The following is a 17,745-nucleotide window of genomic DNA, read 5'->3' on the forward strand; positions in this document are numbered from 1 at the left end:
CAGGCTGTGCGCTCTTTATTTTATCGATAACTTTCTCACTCATTATATAACTTCAGGTGATTATTTATCGTTCCCTTTTTTCGGATCTTTTCCGTTTGAATTCTAATATTCAACAGGCAGTGCGCTCTTTATTTCATCAATAACTTTCTCACTCATTATATAACTTCAGGTGATTATTTTCGTTCACTTTTTTGGATCTTTTCCGTTTGAATTCTACTATTCAACAGGCAGTGCGCTCTTTATTTCATCGATAACTTTCTGACTCATTATATAACTTCAGGTGATTATTTTTTGTTCGCTTTTTTCGGATCTTTTCTTTTTGAATTCTAATATTCAACAGGCAGTGCGCTCTTTATTTCATCGATAACTTTCTCACTCATTATCTATCTTCAGGTGATTGTTTTTTGTTCACTTTTTTCGGATCTTTTCCGTTTGAGTTCTAATATTCAACAGGCAGTGCGCTCTTTATTTCATCGATAACTTTCTCACTCATTATATAACTTCAGGTGATTTTTTTTCGTTCGCTTTTTTCGGATCTTTTCCGTTTGAATTATAATATTCAACAGGCAGTGCGCTCTTTATTTCATCGATAACTTTCTCACTCATTATATAACTTCAGGTGATTGTTTTTCGTTCACTTTTTTCGGATCCTTTCCGTTTGAATTCTAATATTCAACAGGCAGTGCGCTCTTTATTTCATCGAGAACTTTCTGACTCATTATATAACTTCAGGTGATTATTTTTTGTTCGCTTTTTTCGGATCTTTTCTTTTTGAATTCTAATATTCAACAGGCAGTGCGCTCTTTATTTCATCGATAACTTTCTCACTCATTATCTATCTTCAGGTGATTGTTTTTTGTTCACTTTTTTCGGATCTTTTCCGTTTGAGTTCTAATATTCAACAGGCAGTGCGCTCTTTATTTCATCGATAACTTTCTCACTCATTATATAACTTCAGGTGATTGTTTTCCGTTCGCTGTTTTCGGATCTTTTCCGTTTGTGCCCCCGTACTTTATGCACAACCCAGTTAGAGAGCACGTGCCATTACATAAAACATCTTTATAAAAAACTATTCCGAGTGCTTCCGGGGTTGCAAATACTTTGCACCCACTAACCTGGGGGCACAAACGGAAACAAACCGTTTTTTCCATTAAAATTTCGTCCATAACCAGGCATAAAAAAACCTGATCTGCCACTTTTTTAATAGAGTTTGACACTGGGCAGAATCCTTTTTTCACCAGCATTACAATACCAATAGATTATTGTACAGAACAATGTCATCCTGTTATTCCTCCCCCACCAAAGAAGATGAAAAAACTCAATTATTCTTTAGAAGAATTCTAACTAATTTACTTTCATGTATCCGAAATCGAGGGTTTCAGGATACAATGTTAATCGAATTTACCAAAGCAAACGAACTTCGCGTTAAAAATGAAACTCTTTCCCCGTATACATTAGAACAATGTTCTGGGTGAAAGTTTCAATATAAAGGGCGAGAAAGTAAATGATCCAGAATTAAACCCAACGTAATTTCTGAATAGAGTTCCCTTCCAAAGAAAAACTTTTCAATTTTTGAAAGTGAACAATTATGATTAGGATATACATTTAAAGGAATCCGTTTCAATTTTGCCGTCGTGTATAATTGTTGGCTTCCGCAGTTTAGCAATTGCAAACTAAAGTTATTATGCACAAAAAGTTCTCAATGTTTTTGGTTGAAAAGCGCTCGAAATAAATATCGAATGATACTGGCGCTTAAAAGAGAACCTACTCTATCGGGGACTACATATCTGAAACCCATTCAAATTTTTATATCGCAAAACGGTTACTCTAGGTTAAAATACGCAATGTCATAAAACATTGAGTAGTTTGGCACAATTGGTATTTTGCAATAAAATTTTTTTGTAATTTTTTGTGCCATCAGTTTTTGGATGAGCAAGAATTTCTAAAAACAAATTCACGCATTAAAAATAAATTCACAAAATAAAGTCAAGCTCGCAAATTGCAAATCACAAAATTATTATCGAATCAGTTACTCATAAAGAGTGAAAATCAAATCGCTAAATCAACATCAGTGTTCGAAATAGACTCAATTTCCATTTCGACCTGTTTCACAGGTTCAGTTTGCTCAATTTCTATTGAAATATTCTCCTTTTCTGATGCGGGTGAACTTTCAGTCCCTTGATTTTCTGATGGCGATTTCACGTTTTGATTGGCTTCATCTTCGGTAGATTTCAAATTTAGATCACTTTCTGGTGTTTGTTAATTTGAGGTTTCCACAGTAGTTGATTGTACTTCAACGATTTCTTCATCCTTTTCCTCGTTTGCAGCTGTTTCGTAGAAAATTCCTGAAGAATGGCAACACATTTAACTACCCTCTCATTTTTTTTAATTTCAACGCTCCAGGATTGTCAGTTACATGAGGGGGGGGGGTCACTCAAACATAATGACAAACACACCGCGACTTACAACCAACCATCTGGCTTTGCCAGTTTATCGCGTTCCTTTGAGCAAAAATCGAATAATCAGACATAATTCAGTCGCACAAAAAATACCATAAGTGAACAAGGAGGATCGGTAATGTGCATTCGCACATAAAGTTCCGACCTCGCTCATCCACATGAGAACAGATAGAACACCCCAAAAATTCAAGTATTTTTCAAAAAAATTGTGTATGAACAAAAATATCGCCTCCAACGCAAACACTTCAGTGGAGTAAAAAAAAATGTCGCATTAGATTGATGAGATCTGCCATTATCAACAACTCGAGGCCAGACGAACAACAAAAACAAACAACAACAACAAACATTAATTAAAACCGAAACTTTATGTCCACTTTTTTTAAAAAAAACTTAAAGCCAATATAGAGTCAGATAAAAAAGAAACTGAGCAAAACAACAAACACTGTACTGGAAAAGATATTGGATCAGTCCATAATAAGGCTCGGTTACAATTAGACAAAAAAGAAGAAAAGCAAAACAGCAAAGTTATTAAAACTCGCTTTTAGTTTAAAAAACAATTAATCCATTCGCCATTCGATACAACCCAAACAATTAAAAACCATTCGACAGCAATTGAAACTATCCAAAATTTTGATTATCACCGTTGCCTATATAGGAGGGGAGTAGGACCTGTCTTAATTCAATTATTCTTGCGGCTACAAAAAGAACAACAAATAGATAACAACAAACAAAAAATCAAATGAAACTTAAAGCCGTTAAGCCATTTTCTGCGCCTCAACATAGGTTCGGTTGTGCCTTCTTTGATTGCCAATAATGTGGTATGTGACCTCTCATTAACGAGACTAGGTAAACAGTTGACAAATAAACAAAAAAAGTGGTAAAATTAAGAATAAATTTTTTGTTTTTCGAAAACAATTATTCTCAAAGTCATGAAAACCATTAGCTACAAAATGAAATAAAGAAGTAGGCTTGTTCATTAGTCCGAAAGAAGCCCTTGAGATCTGTAATTATTCAGAATATGTCTTACGTTTACAAAAACAACGTCAAATTTAGACAAAATTCAAAAACTAATTTGCTTATTTTTTTTTTGCGAAAAACCCGTGTCGAAGCCAGTACTTTCATAACAAATACTTTTAAAAATTTAGATTTTGTACACTCACGCCTTCTTTCGAAGACAATAGTGTCATATTTGATCATTAATTAACGAGACTAGGTAACAAAAATACACAAAAGAGAACAAAAGCGAAATTAGAAAGTTTTTTCTAAACAATTGTTTTCAAAGTCATGAAAACCATCAACTATTTACTCAAAACAGAATATAGACTCATCAAGTCCTCTATAAAAAGCCAGTGAGACCTGTAATTCTCCAGGAAATTTCATACGACTAAAAGACTAAGTGAAAACGACAGTTGAAGACAAAAGTAAAAGACTCAATTAATTTCTTCGAGAAAGTGGTGTCGAAGCCGTAAAAACCATTATCTTTACCTTTAACGATTTTGATTTGTAATGTGCTATGTGAACTGTCAATAATGTCACAATGTGAAAAAAACGAGAAAAAGGCGTGATAATGGGCAAATGCCTAAAAAATTTGTGAAATCTGGTAGTATCAAGGACAGAAAGTTATCACTTAAATTTTAAAACCACAATAAATATTAATTTTTTAAAATATTAATTTGTAGAAAGAAAAGGCAATCTTTCTTTGCAGTTACTAAGCTACAAATTGACCAAATTAAGAAAAATTGTGGCAAAGTTCAAAAAGCCCTTGTTTATTTAAAAAACAAATAATTTTAAAAGTCAAAACGACCACAAGCTTTCGAGTGAAAAACTAGATACATTTATTCGAAACTGCGTCGGAAGCCAATTGGAATTATCACCAGTGAGCTCTGATTTGAATTGTTCTATTCTTTAACTAACATAAAAAAGATCGATTTAAAAAAAAGACCAACTGATTACAATCCGAATTTTTGATTGTAACAGTCCAAGATTGGACCAAAACCAGCCTTGCTATTGCTGTTCGTCCACAACGAACACTTAATTGCTTCGATTGTTGTAGATATAGATAATTTGTTAAGTAAAAAATCAAAAATAAATGCCGCGCTTTTGATAATCATCAAGATAAGTTAGCAAAAACCGCGAAACTTTATTTCCAGAGCACTGTCAACGAAAGTGGAAGTAGGACTAGGCCCCTTGGAGTTTACAAAGATTGTGTTAGGTGTTTTTGGGTGTGTACTTCTGGCGAATTTAATCAAAAAGGACCAAAGAAGCTTATTTCGTGCAATTTTTGATGAAAAAGGTTGAATTTTGAAATATTTACCACTATTTTTAGCCAAAAAATTAAACCAAAATAGTCAACAAAACTTTTTTGACATTTAAAATCAAATCAACGACACTATTGCTAACAATTTCATCAAGTTTTAATAAAATTGATTAAAGTTTCGATAAAACTTCCGGAAAATGTGAATAAAAATAACGCAAATCAATGTCAACATTCACAAAAATTTAAACCTTGTTATATCGCTCTAGAAAACGAAATTCAAAAAATCTTTTTAATTCCATATTCTACGCTGGATGGGCTTTTAAATGATACCCATCACATACGATGAATATATCGATCGGTCAAAATTGTTTCAACAAAAAAAAACCAGTCGAGTATATAGTTCCTCCCCACCCTCAAGAGGGGTCGGAACAATTATCAATACTAACTTAATTTGCCCGATGCAATTGATCTATATCTTTGGAAACAATTGTCAACATATGATATATTGTGACTCGCTATGGTACTCAACATTACATAGAAATCCAAGCACCCTTTTTATGGTTTCAGATAAATTTGAGCACACACATAAAATGAATTTGAATAAAAATTTTAGCCATAGAAATTGCCCGGAAGACACCACGAGGTGCGGTAGGGTTCTTTGCTTGAATTTTCTTGGCGTCGAAAAATCCGCAAAGCTTCCTTTATTATGAAAGAACAACAGGCCAACGAATGTCCTCAGAAAATCAAAAACTTTCAGCTATCAACGAATGACAATTTTCAGGCATATTAACACACGAAAGAAGAAACGAAGTTTTTTTTTTCAGCTGCCAACGCCACTCTTTGTAACTTACCTGACGCATGCAAAATTTGTTTTCAAATTGGCTATTGATATTTTATCAGTAGAGGTAATTTACTGTCATGGGCGAAGTATAAAAAAGAAGATGAAATTTCAAATGTTGCATCCGTTTGAACCAGTCTTTTGAAACATCGTTTGAACCTGCAAAATGAGGTCAAAACTGTACTGCTGTTTCAAATCAGGGCCATTTAACTGTCTAAAATCCGTGGGTATAATTTACAGAACAAAACTGAAGTTAAAAATTGTTTCGTTGAGCAAACTCATTCATATCTGCGGTCAACAAGTTTTAAGAACTTTTGAATATTTCATTCATTCTTCAAGGAAATATTACCCAAAACCCATTGGAAAGCAATACTTCATACGGAAATTTAAACATGACCGGTTTGCGAAACTGATCGAAACACAGTTTGCTGACAAATTACTTAAAATTGAAAGTCTTTTATTACCGTCATTTGTCTCCCATTGCACGAATTTAATGCTTGGTGAAAAATATCATTTTGGACTTGGATTTAGCTTTTGCAAAAAATTGAATTTTAAACGTTTTTGAAAAACTGAAAAAACTACTGGCATTTTTAGGGCGCAGATTAATTCAAATTGACTGCTAGTGTGGTCAGTCTTCCCCACGTTTAAAAAAAAGATTAACTATTTTCTTTATTTTTCACTATTTTCTTTAGTTTTCACTATTTTTCACTATTTTTTTTGTTTCAGGAGGGTTTTTATTGAAGGTTGACACCGTCTGTTTTCTCCAAAAGTAAAATTTTTTGAAATGACACTCCACTGAGAAAAAATTTGGTCCGCGACTGTTTTTTCTTAGATATTGGTAAGAATACAATCTGTAAGGTATTTTGGCTTAAAAGTTGCGACACTTTGACAGCCTTTATTTTATTTCTTATCCACTACCATTGATAGATCAAAACAATTGGTCCTTCTAGGCTTGAAAGTGAGCAAATAAGAAAAATTTTTGAATTTTGTTGCCGGAAAAAATAAACCATCATGCCAGCAATAAAGCACTTGCTTCACTTCATTCCCTGGCACTTGAAAAAACGAGACTGCACAAATTTTATTTTTGTATTTTGGCCCTGAAACTGGAAATCGATAATTTAATAAGCATGGCAAATTTTTAAAGTTTGAAATCAGAAAAATACTCGACCAAAAAGTTGCAGAGGCAATACTTTTACAGTACATTTTTTGTTAATATTCAGCTATGATTGAGTTTCATATCCACTGCCATTGATAGACCAAAACAATTGGTCCTCCTAGGTTTGAAAATCAGCAAAAGAAAAATTTTTGAATTTTGTTGCCGGAAAACATAAACCATTATGCCAGCCCTCGCTTCACTTCACTCCCTGGCACATAAAAAAATACGAGACTACACAAATTTTACTTTTGAATTTTGGCCCTGAAACTGGAAATCGATAATTTAATAAGCATTGCAAATTTTTGAAGTTTGAAATTAGAAAAAAAACCTAACCAAAAAATACTTTTATAGTTTACTTTTTGTTAATATTCTGCTATGATTCAGTTTCATATAATGTTGGTTGATAACATTCAAGCAAAACTTGAGGACAATGATATTCTTTTAAGATGGAAAAAACACGTTCCCAAAATTTAAGTCCTGTAAGACAATTAACGTTTCGCAACACAAAACTTTTTAAGATCTGGAAAATCTTCACAATATATCGCAAACTAAGTAAATAGTCTGTTTTCATATTACATATTACAGCTTTTAAAATAACTGAGCTAGAGATCATTGCAGACCCAAAATTTTGAATAATTTCTGGAAACTTATTATTATTTATCAATCGACTCAATCACTACACAATTTTCTAACCAATCAACTAACAATTTTTTGTCGCAGTCGAATAGTTGCTCAAATTTTGTCAATGATACATTGAGAAAAAAATTATTTACGCTAAACAACGCATACTCCATTTAAATAACTGGTGTTTTTTAACGAAACTTAGTTTGAATTTAGAAACGACAGTGAGAACAGTCATATTAAACGCAGCGTCAGATCAACAAGCAAGCGGAAGTGCCAAATATAGACTCCTGGGCCAATCTGATTGAACGATAAATATCCAGGTTTTTCACCAATGCCGCAGTTGCCAATCTTCTTCTGTATGGATGCGAAACCTGGCCGCTCAAAACATCAGACATCAAGCAACAGGATTCATTCCAAAGAAGGCACACAAAAGTTCAAGCCACCAGACAACTGTGAACCTATCCAAATCATTATACAAAGACGAAGACTAACATGGCTAGGCCATGTACTGCGTATGCCCCCCAAGCAATCCCGAATGCAATGCTGGAGTTCGTCAAAGGAGAATCGTGGAAACGGCCTGCATGAGGAATGAAACACACTTGGAGAAATCATGTGCAGAAAGAACTAAGACCGCATCTCAAGCCACCGAGAATGAAGATGAAAAACGGGGAGGAAAACTGGTTCGACATTGCAAAAACCGCAGCTGGAAGCCGAGTTCAATGGAGAGAAATTGTTCGAGACATCAGTATGGCGGGCAATGGATAGAGATGTCCGCAAAAGCCCTACAAAGACAAGACAAAGATCCAGATTTTTTGTGCCCGCAGTCAGCGGACACTCGACATAGCATTTTAAAATTAATTCTTGTATATGATAAGGGTTCAACGGCATTGAAATGATTCTATGGAACCCAAATATTGTAATAAACATTTTTTGCTACTGGTCTATGATTAGTCAATATAATTTGGAAAAAAGTTTTTTGTTTGAACTGCAAAAAAACTAATTCTAACTGTATTTTCTTTGAAGAGGTGAATGAAGTCGCAAAGTTTGTCAGTTTTTTGTGTTTTTCCCCAAGTCCAGCACGGAAAACACTTATTTTTGCTCCAGAAAATGTGCAAATATATCTCTCCATTGAGAAACGAAAAATTTTGGTCGAACGACGTTTGGGTTCTGAGATTTGTAGAAAACCGACTTGCAAGCCATTTGGAGATAAAATGAAAAAAGCGGGAACAGTTGGGGGACTTTGTGAGCTGTCAATTTGTTTTTTTTTATAAACTACCCTATGAGATGGCCACAACAATTGGCCCCTCTAGTTTTCGAAATGAGCAAATTTTGAGAGATAGATTGTTGATCTCACTTCGTTTTACAGCCCCATAACCAAACGACAACTCTACTCTATTGATAAAATATGGTCACTGAATCTTAAAAAACCACGCGGCTCGAGAGTTATAGATGAAAAAAACTTTGTACCTCAACGTGGAACTCACTGACATGACAAAAACACTTGATTTTATACATCGATCGATAATGATAGAGAGCGCTATTCTTCGAGCTAATAATGTTGATACCCAAGAGAAAGCTATCGTCTACAATCGATAGGATTTGAGACACAGCAAGAGACACATTTGCCTCGAACTTAAGTCTAAAACAACTTACCATCTAAGAAACAGTAAGGCTCAACCAACTCCAACACAGCATCTGAAACATCAAAACGTTAAGTTATCACAAACTATTATCAAATTTCTGAGCCGTCGTCTTTAGGAAAATTAAAAATTAAGCAATTCTTCCAGATCATGGTAAAAAAAGCGAATGAAAAAGATCGTATTGTAATAGAAATTCACTCTTTTCACAATTTTTGAATTTTCTGAGAAATACTTTGACAAACTCACCAAACTCCTTTTTGCTGATTGTTTTTCTCTTCGTTTCTTTCAAAGCTTCGTATGAGAACGACGCAAACTCTCGTAAAAACAGTTCCTGAAACAGATCACTGTTAAAACGTTTTTTTAAAAGAAAAACTGCGCCATAAATATCCACCAAAGGTAACGATAGGAAACAAAGCAAAATAAACAAACAACGCGTGGTTGTTTTCACCCCCCCCCCCCGTTGTCATATAACGTATAACACCCTCATTACTGTAAATATACCGTAATGGGAAATACCGCTCACACGTTATTTTACCCTAAAGACATTTAGTTTGACGTGTGGAGAACTAGACCAGAAAAACCAAAACTTCCGATTTGAAGTTAAGACGAGTGATTCACACGCAAATAATCGATTGTTCGATCCCCTGTCATAAACTGACTGTTGTTACAGGATGAGCACTCACTTAACCATACATTCAGGTTGACCATAGTCTGACCAATCTTGGCTGCGATTGTACCAGGTTTAAGTTTCAGAAGCAAAAAAAGTGGCCATAGTCGCCAAAAAAAGAGCATTCATGCTAACAAAATGAACCGCATAAAATGCGGGGAATAAAAGAAAGGGACAGCTGAGAAATGGCTACAGCTAATGCACAACAGCTAAAGGGTTTTATGGTTTTTCGAATTCTGTGAGCTGTTCGAATTCTGTAAAGCTTGACAGGACGTAAGTCTGTAACACAAAAATTCTGACAGGAGTGGGATTCGAACCCACGCACACATTCGTGTACCAGAACACTCACTTAAGTAATTCTTGAGTCTGGCGCCTTAGACCGCTCGGCCACCCTGCCTTGCTTTACCTAATTGAGTAAGAAATCAGAAGCTACAATGGGAAAGACCCGTTGTTAATTTAATTATTTCAGTTCAAAACAAATGCGCTCTGATTTTTAAATTAAATCAAATTTTGAAATTTGTTAGTTTTCATTGTTCCGTTTATTGTCTTTTCTCATAGTCTCATCAATAACAGAGTTTCATCTTATATGTTGTTAAAAAAAGCTTAACTCAGTCGAATTATTCGTTTCAGTTCAAAGCTACCGCTTTTAATGGCTTGAATGCTGTTCTTTTTCAAAACAACGTTAAATTTTTTTTTAGTTTCTGGGGCATTTTGTACTGATCGCTATCTATCTGATCACTTAATCTTCATTAATGACAAATCTCATGGAGTACAACTAAGAGGATTTATAAAATCAAAATATTGGACTCAATCAGTAGCTCTTACTTTTTGTGGCTATTGCTCTATTTGTTCCCAAAAAGCATTAGCGAGTTTTTTGCGAAAAATTGCTGTTTCTGTTTTATCATTCATTGTCTGAGAATAAATGAATCGAATCAGTCACTCAGGTTCATAGCAGGCATTTTAACAATTTTAAACATTTTGTTTTCGAAAAATAAAGGTTTATTTTTCAGCATTGCATCCTTTTGTTTTTCTCGTGGTTTTATCGCTTAGTCTCCAAACTGACGTTATTATTGGCCCTCTAGTAGGTTGGAGTAGTTTAGAAGCGCAGTTTTGTTTCCAGCTTTTTCTAAAAAAAAATAGGAGCAAGAAGCTGGTATCTTTTAAGTATGGCAATTTAACGTCTGTTTTCAGTGTTTCTAATCCTGAGATGTATTAAAATGATACATATGTGGTCTATTTGCGTCTATTTGAAATTGCGTGAATTCATCAACGTCAACGGGCAGCTATAGTTTCTTACGGCTATGACACGACTTGAATTGAATATTTGAATTTCACCTCTAAAATTTTTTACTCCTGACCTATCAGTTAGTATCATTGAAGACAGGTAATTTTGGTTGCTAATCAGACATAAATGAACCTAATTAATGGTATGAGTTCATAGCTAGTGGTTTTTATGACATTGACACTAATTGATCAACAAATTCAAATGGATTTTTAAGTTTTTTGTTTGTTGAAATCTTTGTTGTATTATCAACTAATAGTATTAGCGAAAGGTCCCATAGGTTGCTAATTAGGATCAAGTTGAACAATTTCACTTTTCAAGTTCAACGCTACTGATTTTATTACTTTGACACTGATAGCTTTCAAGGAAAATTCCAATTTCTTTAGTTTTGTGAGTTTTTGTTGCCATTTTTTAGCGTCTCTTTTAGTTTCCTTAATAACAGGTCTCCTCAGTTGCTAAGACGGCCTTAAGTAATTCGATTGTTTCGGGTCATAGCTATTGCCTTCTATGAGTTACATGCTACTTGTTCAATTTTGAGTGGTGCATGTATTTTTTGTACTTATTGTTGTCTTATCACTTAATGTCAATAATGACATGTCTTTTCGGGTGTCAATGAAGAATTATTTGAATAAGTTCTTTTGCTATCGGCAACTTTTAAATTGTTAATGGTCAAAAATCATAACCCAGTTGCTTAGTTTTTGCAACAATTGGTTGCATTTTTGTCGTACTATTTAGTGTCATTTATCACAGGTTTCATTGGTTTCTAATGTAAAAACAGTCATCTAATCAGGTGTTTGAGTTCATAGGAATCGAGTTTTGATTATGAAATTTTTAGAAGTTGATTTTTCAGTCTCGCAAAAATACAGTTCTCAATGGCCTTGCAAGGCGGCGTGATTTTGTTCAATTTTTTTTGCGTCTTTTATTTTTTCTAAATTTTTCATTGACTGAGAAATCGCTTGTTTACGGTCTCTGATTTTCAAAATTTCTCTGATTTACTCCAATTTTCTGAGGTTTTGCCGGTTTTTCAAACTGCCATTGATTAATATGAGATCATTGTATTGTGCACTCATTCAAAGCATTTTTTGCCAAATATTTCAACATTTGAAATTTATTGTCAATTGTCAGTTGTTTGCAAATCTGCAGGCAAAAAACCGTTTTTGAGGCTTGAAAAAGAGTTAAAGCATTGAATTTACCATCACAGAGATGACTCTGACGATCTCGATATCATGAAAATTTGCAATTTGTAATTAATTTTTCTTCAAAGTAAGTTTAACATCTATTGTGCACTCATTCGAAGGATTTCAGAGCCGTTAATATTGGCAATGTTTTCATAGCGTTAATATTGGCATTCTTTCTCAAAACACTAGATCTTGGAAACAAAAAATTATAGTTGTTTCTACATTTTTCACCTAATTTTGCGCATATATGGCCATGGATTTTTTTGCCTGTTTTAGTTTGGTACCGCTGTTAAAAGAGTTAAATTTCAGGTCTTTAGCCGATCCAATTCTTAGGATTTTAACTCAGGACCAGTTGTTTTTTCACACATTTTTTCATTACTGAGCTTTTGAAACTGGAGAAACAGGTAACCTCAGCAGTCAGTAAGTAGCTTTTTAGGTTCTTAATTTGCTGAAACTGTTGTAAGACCTAAATTAAAAGTGGAAAGGTCAGTTTTCGTTGTTTTTCAGGTGTTTGAGTTCATAGGAATCGAGTTTTTGATTATGAAATTTTTAAAAGTTGATTTTTCAGTCTCGCAAAAATACAGTTCTCAATGGCCTTGCAAGGCGGCGTGATTTTGCTCATTTTTTTGCGTCTTTTATTTTTTCTAAATTTTTCATTGACTGAGAAATCGCTTGTTTACGGTCTCCAATGATTTTCAAATTTCTCTGATTTACTCCAATTTTCTGAGGTTTTGCCGGTTTTTCAAACTGCCATTGATTAATAGGAGATCATTGTATTGTGCACTCATTCAAAGCATTTTTTGCCAAATATTTCAACATTTGAAATTTATCGTCAATTGTCAGTTGTTTGCAAATCTGCAGGCAAAAAACCGTTTTTGAGGCTTTAAAACGAGTTAAAGCATTGAATTTAGCATCACAGAGATGACTTTGACGACCTCGATATCATGAAAATTTGCAATTTGTAATTAATTTTTCTTCAAAGTAAGTTGAACATCTATTGTGCACTCATTCGAAGGATTTCAGAGCCGTTAATATTGGCAATGTTTTCATAGCGTTAAAATTGGCATTCTTTCTCAAAACACTAGATCTTGGAAACAAAAATTTATAGTTGTTTCTACATTTTTCACCTAATTTTGCGCATATATGGCCATGGATTTTTTGCCTGTTTTAGTTTGGTACTGCTGTTAAAGTGTTAAATTTCAGGTCTTTAGCCGATCCAATTCTTAGGATATTAACTCAGGACCAGTTGTTTTCACACATTTTTTCATTACTGAGCTTTTGAAACTGGAGAAACAGGTAACCTCAGCAGGCAGTAAGTAGCTTTTTAGGTTCTTATTTTGCTGAAACTGTTGTAAGACCTAAATTAAAAGTGGAAAGGTCAGTTTTCGTTGTTTTTGAGCCCTGAACGAAGAATTTTTCCTTGTTTTTTTAAATTTTCTGTAAGTTTTTGAAAGTTTGATTATTTCAAGGTCAATAATAGTTCATATGGCTATTATCATATAAAAAGATGATACAGTATTTGGTTTCTTGGATCTTTTCCGTTTGTGCCTACCCAACCCCCCCCCCCCCCACCGAGCCAGTACGTTATGCACCCCCAGTTACAAAGCACGTGCCACTACATAGTAAATCACCATGTAAAAAATAGCACGTGCGTCTGGAAGGTGCAAAAAAGATGCACGCACTTAGCTGGTGGCACAAACTGAAAACATCCGGTTCCTTTTCCCAGGTTCATACCAAATTTAACACCAGAGTCAAAGCATTTTGCCAAACTTCTCAACATTTGAAATTTATTGTCAATTGTCAGTCGTTTGCACATCTGTAGGCCAAAAACCATTTTGAGGCTCGAAAACAAGTTAAAACATTGAATTTAGCATCACAGAAATGACTTTGACGATCTGGATATCATAAATATTTGCAATTTTTAATTAATTTTTCTTCAGAGTTTGTTGAGCATCTGAACAATTTTTTGAGTTTCCATCTGCTTTACGTGACAAAATAAACAATTTTCAGGCTTAATTTTGGGTTAATGGATAACTTTTAATGACCCAGAATAATTTTTTGAGGATTTCAACATAACAAGTTTCAGCAACTTTTTAATAACTTTTGCTAGCTCTAAGTTTTTTGAAATTTATTGTTCAGCTTCTTTTAATCTAAAGGTGCACCAAAATTTTTTCAGAGCATAAAATTCTAGAAGGGAACAAATGTTAGCACTACAGAGGCTATTGAAAGTATTTTCGACAATTTTCAGCAAATTTTCGACTTTTCTGTAACAGTTTTAGCTGTTTTTTTTTTAAATTTTGTTTGTATTTTGTAGTCTCATCTTTTAGTCTCTTTAATGACAGCTTCATTTTTCGCTAATTTTTTTTTGAAATTTAATTTCAATTGTCAGTTGTTTGCACTATATGCAGGAAAAAGAACATTTTTGAGGCCTTAAGACGAGCAATTTTTTTTTCAAATTTTGGTTGTATTTTTGTTGTCTTATCTTTTAGTCTCTTTAATGGCAGGCTTCATTGGGTGCTAATGAGCAAGAATTTATTCATATTAGTTGCTCCGGTTCACAGAAGCTGTTTTTTGTTTATGCCAATTTTACCAATTTTCAGTTGTTTGGACATATACAGGAAAAAGAACAATTTTGAGGCTTGAAGACGAGTTAATGGATTGATCTTAACATCACAGAAATGACTTTGGCGATCTGGACATCATGAATATTTGCAAACTTCAATTAATTTTTACTAATATTTGTTTCAACATTTCAACATCTTGACATTTTTTCAGTTTCATTCTGCTTTAAGTGACAAAAAACAGTAATCAGGCTTATTTTTTGGGTCTATGGATAATTTTTAATGACGCAGATAATTTTTTGGGGATATCAACAACAAATATTTTAGCAATTTTTAAACACTTTTTGCTAATTCTCTTAGGTCATTTGAAACTCATTGTTCAGGTTCTTTTAATCTAATGAGTGCTAATAAAACTTTGTCAGAGCATGAAACTATAGTAAGGAATACATGTTAGCATTACAGACTATTTTGAAAGTAATTTCAAAATTCATTACAGACTATTTTGAAAGTAATTTCAAAATTTCAAAATTCTATTTTGAAAGTAATTTCAAAGTAATTTCAGAATTAAATAAGGTATTAATTAATTTCAAATTTTACGGTGAATTTCTTTGTTTTCCTTTTAAGTAAACTTTTAAGCGATTTTTTTAGTGCAAACTGTCATGTAATCATTAGCCTATCTTCTGTCTGCTGCTGGATACTCAAACCGCTTTTAACAACTCAAAAAAAATTTCAGGCGACAATAACACTAATTTTAAGAGATTTTGAAGATTTTTTTTCAAGAAGTAGTAGCTGATTTTTTCCCGTTTTGGTTGTATCGTCTGTGGTCTTATTTTTAAGTCTCTTTAATTTCAGCCTTCATTGGGTGCTAATGAGAAAAAATTTAATCTTATTGCTCCGGTCCACAGAAACTTTTTGCGCATATATGGCCATGGATTTTTTGCCTGTTTTATTTTGGTACTGCTGTTAAAGAGTTAAATTTCAGGTCTTTAGCCGATCCAATTCTTAGGATTTTAACTCAGGACCAGTTGTTTTCACACATTTTTTCATTACTGAGCTTTTAAAACTGGAGAAACAGGTAACCTCAGCAGGCAGTAAGTAGCTTTTTAGGTTCTTAATTTGCTGAAACTGTTGTAAGACCTAAATTAAAAGTGGAAAGGTCAGTTTTCGTTGTTTTTGAGCCCTGAACGAAGAATTTTTCCTTGTTTTTTTTTAAATTTTCTGTAAGTTTTTGAAAGTTTGATTATTTCAAGGTCAATAATAGTTCATATGGCTATTATCATATAAAAAAGGTCTTTTTATGATACGGTATTCGGTTTCTTGGATCTTTTCCGTTTGTGCCTACCCAACCCCCCACCCACCGAGCCAGTACGTTATGCACCCCCAGTTACAAAGCACGTGCCACTACATAGTAAATCACCATGTAAAAAATAGCACGTGCGTCTAGAAGGTGCAAAAAAGATGCACGCACTTAGCTGGTGGCACAAACTGAAAAGATCCTATTCCTTTCCCAGGTTCATACCAAATTTAACACCAGAGTCAAAGCATTTTGCCAAACTTCTCAACATTTGAAATTTATTGTCAATTGTCAGTCGTTTGCACATCTGCAGGCCAAAAACCATTTTGAGGCTCGAAAACAAGTTAAAACATTGAATTTAGCATCACAGAAATGACTTTGACGATCTGGATATCATGAATATTTGCAATTTTTAATTAATTTTTCTTCAGAGTTTGTTGAGCATCTTAACAATTTTTTGAGTTTCCATCTGCTTTACGTGACAAAATGAACAATTTTCAGGCTTAATTTTGGGTTAATGGATAACTTTTAATGACCCAGAATAATTTTTTGAGGATTTCAACATAACAAATTTCAGCAGCTTTTTAATAACTTTTGCTAGCTCTAAGTTTTTTGAAATTTATTGTTCAGCTTCTTTTAATCTAAAGGCGCACCAAAACTTTTTCAGAGCATAAAATTCTAGAAGGGAACAAATGTTAGCACTACAGAGGCTATTGAAAGTAATTTCGACAATTTTCAGCAAATTTTCGACATTTCTGTAACAGTTTTAGCTGGTTTTTTTTTCAAATTTTGGTTGTATTTTGTAGTCTCATCTTTTAGTCTCTTTAATGACAAGCTTCATTGGGTGCTTATGAGCAAAAACTTATTCATATTAGTTGCTCCGGTTCACAGAAGCTGTTTTTTTGTTTATGCCAATTTCAAGAACGAAAGCATTTTTCGCTAATTTTTTTTTTGAAAATGTCAACTGTCAGTTGTTTGCACATATGCAGGAAAAAGAACATTTTTGAGGCCTCAAGACGAGCAATTTTTTTTTCAAATTTTGGTTGTATTTTTGTGGTCTTATCTTTTAGTCTCTTTAATGGCAGGCTTCATTGGGTGCTAATGAGCAAGAATTTATTCATATTAGTTGCTCCGGTTCACAGAAGCTGTTTTTTGTTTATGCCAATCTTACCAATTTTCAGTTTTTTGGACATATACAGGAAAAAGAACAATTTTGAGGCTTGAAGACGAGTTAAAGGATTGATCTTAACATCACAGAAATGACTTTGGCGATCTGGACATCATGAATATTTGCAAATTTCAATTAATTTTTACTAATATTTGTTTCAACATTTGAACATCTTGACATTTTTTCAGTTTCATTCTGCTTTAAGTGACAAAAAAACAGTAATCAGGCTTATTTTTGGGTTTGTGGATAATTTTTAATGACGCAGATAATTTTTTGGGGATATCAACATCAAATATTTTTGCAATTTTTAAACACTTTTTGCTAATTCTCTTAGGTCATTTGAAACTCATTGTTCAGGTTCTTTTAATCTAATGAGTGCTAATAAAACTTTGTCAGAGCATGAAACTATAGTAAGGAATACATGTTAGCATTACAGACTATTTTGAAAGTAATTTCAAAATTCATTACAGACTATTTTGAAAGTAATTTCAAAATTTCAAAATTCTATTTTGAAAGTAATTTCAAAGTAATTTCAGAATTAAATAAGGTATTAATTAATTTCAAATTTTACGGTGAATTTCTTTGTTTTCCTTTTAAGTAAACTTTTAAGCGATTTTTTTA

The 17,745-nt window shown here is 33.4% G+C and overlaps 1 protein-coding gene and 1 non-coding gene across 2 annotated transcripts in view; both read right to left on the reverse strand.

Moving 5' to 3' along the window:
- Positions 1-1,953: 1,953 nt before the first annotated feature.
- Positions 1,954-17,745, reverse strand: part of LOC142348692 (uncharacterized) — a 35,765-nt gene continuing 19,973 nt past the window's right edge. Inside the window, exons 5-7 of the mRNA XM_075400141.1 lie at positions 9,221-9,305; positions 8,988-9,029; positions 1,954-2,345 (exon numbers count right to left, since the gene is read on the reverse strand). Coding sequence (XP_075256256.1) covers positions 2,260-2,345; positions 8,988-9,029; positions 9,221-9,305 — 213 coding nt within the window. The 3' untranslated portion in view covers positions 1,954-2,259. The remainder of the gene's footprint in view (positions 2,346-8,987; positions 9,030-9,220; positions 9,306-17,745) is intronic.
- Positions 9,938-10,038, reverse strand: Trnal-caa (transfer RNA leucine (anticodon CAA)). The gene is given in 2 exon segments: positions 9,938-9,983; positions 10,001-10,038. It is a non-coding gene; the product is annotated as a tRNA-Leu (tRNA).

The sequence above is a fragment of the Convolutriloba macropyga genome, chromosome 10 (genome assembly GCF_964194025.1).
Source record: "Convolutriloba macropyga chromosome 10, txConMacr16.3, whole genome shotgun sequence".
Lineage (NCBI taxonomy): Eukaryota > Metazoa > Xenacoelomorpha > Acoela > Convolutidae > Convolutriloba > Convolutriloba macropyga.